The sequence below is a fragment of the Scardinius erythrophthalmus genome, assembly GCF_964197995.2.
Source record: "Scardinius erythrophthalmus genome assembly, chromosome: 11".
NCBI lineage: Eukaryota > Metazoa > Chordata > Actinopteri > Cypriniformes > Leuciscidae > Scardinius > Scardinius erythrophthalmus.
Genome location: NC_138231.1, coordinates 6,051,814 through 6,057,973, shown reverse-complemented (window position 1 = coordinate 6,057,973; position 6,160 = coordinate 6,051,814). Strand labels below are relative to the sequence as shown.

General features: G+C 38.5%; 1 protein-coding gene across 1 annotated transcript; it reads left to right on the top strand.

Moving 5' to 3' along the window:
• Nucleotides 1–4,311: 4,311 nt before the first annotated feature.
• LOC308698143 (trace amine-associated receptor 13c-like) lies at nt 4,312–5,295 on the top strand (the record flags this gene model as incomplete). The annotated part of the gene is made up of 1 exon (XM_081378048.1): nt 4,312–5,295. The coding sequence occupies one exon, from the start codon at nt 4,312–4,314 to the stop codon at nt 5,293–5,295; it is 984 nt and encodes a 327-aa protein (XP_081234174.1).
• Between the last annotated feature and the right edge of the window lie 865 nt (nt 5,296–6,160).

Sequence of the window (6,160 nt, the reverse complement as noted above, 5' to 3'; positions counted from 1 at the left end):
TTTTTTTTTGTTTTTTTTTGCCATTAATATGTTTATAAGCAACTGAAAAAAGCACAAATGTCAGGACATGTCAGAACATCTCAAGGACCCCAAAAACACCTTAGACCCCAGAGGGTTAACTGATGCAATACAATGCGTGGTAGCTCGTACCAAGGGAGGGCGTGGTGAGCTGGAACCTGCTTTGGTCATGCAGCACCGCAAACATCCAATAGGAAAATTCAACTGCAGTAGCCACCGTTCAACCTGAAGAGGGCAGCACTCAGACGTTTTTACACCATATATTGTACAATTAAAACACTTTATACCCAAATGTCAAAAAAGTTACTCTAATCAATGAACAGCACTAATAAAGCCCCATTCTTAGAGATCATTAACTAAAAAAAGTTGGTTTAGGGTTTAGTTACCCTTTAAAAAACAATGCATTAAAATGAAAGCACGGTATACAATACACTATAACTTTAAGAATGCTGGGTGTTTCCAAGAACTAGATAGACCAAGCGTGTCCGATAACGCTGAAGTGACTCAACTGAATAGTGACTGTTTACTATGTCTTTTTTAAAGTTGTGCCACAGCAGAATTATTCCGTTTGCATCATGAATTGTTAATTCCTATCAAGCAAGCTGCTTGAATCTGTGCTGCATAGTACTAAAAGCACAGCGTGTGCAACGCGATCAGTTGCCAATGACCACACATAGTAACGCACAGAGCTTTTAGTAATGAGTATTAAAGGAGAACTCCGGTCAATTTTAACATTGAGGTCATTTTTTTGTACATTTGGAGTGCTGTCAATACAGAGAACAATGACAAAAATCGGTGTTGCCTACACCGAGTTATTCTATTTTTAAAATTTGCACCCTGTTGACTTCAATGGGGCAAGTACTAAACCTGCTTTTAGCCTCTTGACATCCTTGATGTTTCATTACAAGTGCACAGAAAATGTGAGTGATTCCTTCAGAGTGAACACGAGTGAATCTGACTGCAGTAGATGTGAAAGAAATGTATAAAAATGATGTTATTTAAGCCAGCGCAAATACCTGTGTTTACATCCTGTTTTCGGGTGAAGTCCAAAGTAGTCGATTGCCGAGTTCACGCGCGTGATCATAGGTACTAAACCTATGCGCGTGAACTCGGCAATCTGATGCAGATTGAACTCGGCTGAGTGGATACAGAAGATCCGGAGGGATGACTTCAAACCGACCAAAAACACCCGGGTCTGTAGTCGGGATTTTAAGCAGACTGATTTTATTGTGACTGCCGGGGGGTTGAGGAGGCTAAAGAAGGGAGCCGTACCAGTTTACTTTTCGTGGAATGGGTACAAACTACCTGCGCCCAGACCAAGCGTCTGGGAACGGCGACCGCGGGCAGAGAGTCCCGCAACAGAGTCAGACTCGGACTCGGAGATGGAGACCAAAATGGCTCCAGATCATGACTACTGTGTAGTCCCTCAAACAGGAGCGAGTAATTTGTCCAACGAGAACGAAGCTCTACGTTGCCAGATTAGGGAGTCCTCAAACTTCGCCAGTGTTTTGGGATAGATCGCCTGTCTGCATCAGATGAGGACGTGCACTTTTATACCAGGTTTGCGTCCAACAGGAGTTTCATGGCATTTTGGAGATTAAATGAACCTGCTGTGATCCACAAGATGGTGCGCATAACCAGCACCAAGACAGCCTCTGCCAGCATCAGCACAGTCCATCACCCAGGGGCGTCACTAAGCCCTTTTTAGGGGGGCTTCAGCCCCCCTAAACTTCTGCCCAGCCCCCCTAAAAATATTTGATTAATACATTTTTGATCGCTTCAGTCCCCTTTTAAAAAACTCATTTGAAACGGCGGAAAGCTGCGTCAAGTTTCGGCTCCTCCCCTTATCTGAGTCTGCTTGGATTTAGCGCATTTTTCAATCTGCAGTGGCGCCGAGCAGAGCGAACATCAGAGAGTACAAGGTGTGTCGTGAGTGCATATTGATAGATTGCTATGATATTACATCTGCATCGGTGCAGTTCTTTGTCATAAATGCATTGCAGTTTACATAATGTAATTACTAGAGTATTGGGAGCAACACAGGACGTTTCGGTTTCTCATCCGAGCGCGAATTTTAGCAGCACGACTGACGCTTCAGTTTACGGTCAAGTACGAGTTAAGAATAAGTAGCTAAACTAAACATTTTATATTTGACAGTTTTTTAGGTCATAAATGTTAAACGAATGACAAAAATAATTAGAAAACTAATAAACTTTTGTCTAATAACGTGTAATTATGTCATTGTGAGGGGACAAGAAACATTAACAAAGCCGTTTTCATAGGCACAAGATTAATAATGCATGTGTACATGTTGAGAATTAATATAATAGCCTACAATTTGTAGCCTTCAGTAAATTAAAAAAGTTCAGCTTTAGGAGGGGAAGAGACAGGGCAAGATCATTTAAATTAAATTTAAAGATACAATAAAGCTATTGTTATCCAATTTTTTTGGCCTTCAAAACATCTTAAAATGCACATATGTAGATCAGAGAAATCTAAATTTTCTCGGGGGAGCATGCCCCCGAACCCCCCTAAATAACTCACATTCGGGACCTCAGCGATAATATAAGACCCTTCCATATGCATGTTACTGGATGAATGAATGAAAGTAGTTAATATTGAGCATTAGACCATAAACTAACTTTTTTAAATCATACCCTCATTGGGGGCTGAGCCCCCCTAAAATGAAAATCCTAGAATCGCCCCTGCCATCACCCAACAACAGTAGGAAACAAATGTGGTAATATGGCGTGCATAGAGTTGTGGGCCTAATGTAACGGCCGTTTCACACATACTCTGTGTGCAGTGCATATGCGGTGTGTGTTGCAGTGCGTATGCGGTGCAGGAGCAGCACGCGCTTTCACATATGCTGCGTTTGCAGTGCGTAACTGATCCACAGCTGTACCACAAACACATACTCTCTATTTTTATTTCAAATCCAGAAGTTATCAGCAACTTTTATTAAAAAAAAGTTTTGTCAGCATTGCGATTCTCTTTGTACACATATACACTCTTTAATAGACGTATTCACGTTTAAACATAATTTAAACAACGTATTATTCAATGCATTAGGCTACTTCTTTATAGATTTATATATTAAGTTGCTTAAGCAAATGGTAAAATATTTAACCATGAACTTATATTAAAATCGCAAACATTTTAAATTAAAACAAAATTGACAAAAACAGCCGTCTCTCATACCTTTTCTTTTGCATTTAAATTTTAATACAATAAATCTTGCATATCTCAAATAACTTGTTCCCTTTCAAGGCGGTAACTCAACATTACGTCAGCTATGACGTATATGGGAACTCCTCCCTTCTCCACTTTCGCTGAAATCTTATGAGCTAACGCCAGATGGAGATGAGGAGGAGGGAGGGTCGAGCTAGCCTCCGTTTTGTTTGACAATCCTTCGAACGTCAACAAGAAGTGACCTTTAAAAGCCTTATATAATGTCAAATATCATGCACTAATGAAAGTGAACAGATATTCACACACAAAAAAAATTGACTGACCTTTTATTGTTTTTGAGAATGAAATCAAGTAGCCGAACAATTCGAATATCTAAAAAAAAAATGAGACTGATTCTCTGCTTTCTTAGCTGATCTTTGTGTGTGTGTGTGTGTGTGTGTGTGTGTGTGTGTGTGTGTGTGTGTGTGTGTGTGTGTGTGTGTGTGTGCGCGCGCTTTCTATTAGGAAAGAATATTCAAGAATTAAATTGCAATTATGTATTCAAGAGCACAATAATTAAATCCAAAACAAATAGAATAGGCCTGGTTTCACAGACAGGGTTTAGATTAGGCCCTATAGGCCTCATTAACTTCCATAGTATGGAAAAAATATATATATATACTATGGAAGTCAATGAGGCCCATCAACTGTTTGGTTCCCAACATTCTTCAAAATATCTTCTTTTGTGTTCATCAGAAGAAAGAAATTCATCCAGGTTTTGAACAACTTGATGGTGAGTAAATTATGACAGAAGTTTAATCTTTGGGTGAATTATCCCTTTAAAACCTTGTCTGTGAAAACGGGGGATTTAATTTTAATAGCAATGTTACTTTTTTTTTAATCAACATGACACAATATAAGATTGATAAAAATAGATTATAGTTGTATGATAATTGTAAAATCTGATGACTGTATGAATGCTTAGAATTTTTGGTCACTCCCATAAACGACACCTGTCATTGGACTTATATAAGCAAACTGGCAGTGAAATCATCTTTAGGATTTTGGATCTGCAGCCATATCACATAGGCATTGAAGTTTAAAGCAGTGAAGACTTTCTCCATGGAATATATTGAGCATCACTGCTTCCCCTCCTGGAATACAAGCTGCTCTATGGACTTTCATTTGAATTATGTCAATGTATTGTTTTTCTTGTACATATCTACAATCTCTGTGCTGACGGTGTGTGGAAACCTACTTGTCATCATCTCTATAACAGTTTTCAAGCAGCTTCACACACCGACCAACCTCATCATCCTCTCACTGGCCGTATCTGACTTCTTGGTGGGAATTTGTGTGATGCCTGTTGAAAGCATCAGGAGCATTAACTCGTGTTTTTATATGGGAAAATCGCACTGTCGTATCTTTCATATAATTATGTACATTTTGTTGTATGCGTCCCTCATCAACATCATTCTTGTGGCTATTGATCGTTATTTTGCTGTGTGTGATCCACTCCTGTACATGTCCAAAATGACAATGAGAAAAACACTGATCTGCATAAGTTTAGGATGGACTGTATCCATCTTTTATAATCTTGTAACAGTGAATTTTGGAAACTTAAACCTGACAGGGACAACTGTGATCTGTTTTAGAGAATGTGCAGTGGCTGTCAGCAATGCCTGGGGTTCAGCCGACTTGATAGTGAGCTTCATTACTCCATGTATAATGATGTTTATCCTGTATGTAAGAATTCTGACAGTGGCCTTGAGACAAGCAAAATCCATCTCCAACTTTACAAAGAAAAATCTAAAATCCTCCAGGAAATCAGAGGTGAAGGCAACAAAAACATTGAGCACAATTGTCTTTGTGTATTTCATTTGCTGGGTTCCCTGGTATATAGGTATGCTTAATATCAAACAATTTCAAAAGTCACCTGTGAGCCTCTCTGCTGTACTGTGTTTATTTTACACTAATTCATGCATCAATCCCTTTATATATGCAATATCTTACCCCTGGTTCAAAAGGTCAGTGAAGCTTATTGTTAGCCTAAATATACTGCAGACAGCAACTAACCAGTTTAACTTGTTTCCTGAAGACTGTTAATATGAAAATGCATGTATTTGTTACAAAAATATGTTTGTATTGGAGATATTCTTGGCCTTTTGTTAAAAATATTATCTTCAATCTTTATACATCCTTCATTCTCTTTTCTTAGAATAACAATTCACAAAAATAAGACAGTAACACTTTATTTTACAGTGTCCTTGTTACATGTTACATGTACTTACCATAGTAATAATAGTAAATTATGCATAATTACATGCAACTAAGCCTCAATCAAATCCTAATCCTACCCTAACCCTAAGCAAGTACATGTAGTTGCTTAATATTACTCAGTACTTAAATATATAATTACACTGTAACACTGACACCTTAAAATAAAGTTCTGTCAGGACCACTACCGTCAAATACGATTGACAATTAGCATACAGTATGGATTGGCGGTATCAGCGCCGCCGCTCCCACCACGCGCATCACGCGCTGTGCGTAGGGCACCAAGTGCTGAGGGGGCACCAAAAATAGCCTAATGAAAAAAAATATATAATGCCAATATTATTTCATTAGCCTATAGAAATATTATTAGGCACATTTTAGCCATGAATGTAACAAAAAGGGGGGAAGTAGGCAACGTTTTTGGAAATGGCCCCTAAAAGACAGTAGGAGTCAGGATCTGAGAAAAGAAAGAAAAAGAAACTGCGAGATGATGCCTGTTCATCACTTGCAGGTAAGTCCATATTTAATCATTCTTAAATATGGGAAATCTGCTGCTGCTAATCGTAATGCTCCTCAAACTTGCTGACGTTAATGTTATCAAACTATGTTATTATAACTTATAACTTCGGTGCAAGCTAAATTGAGATTTTACTGTTAAACATTACCTATTTTACAAATAACTGACGCCAGCTAG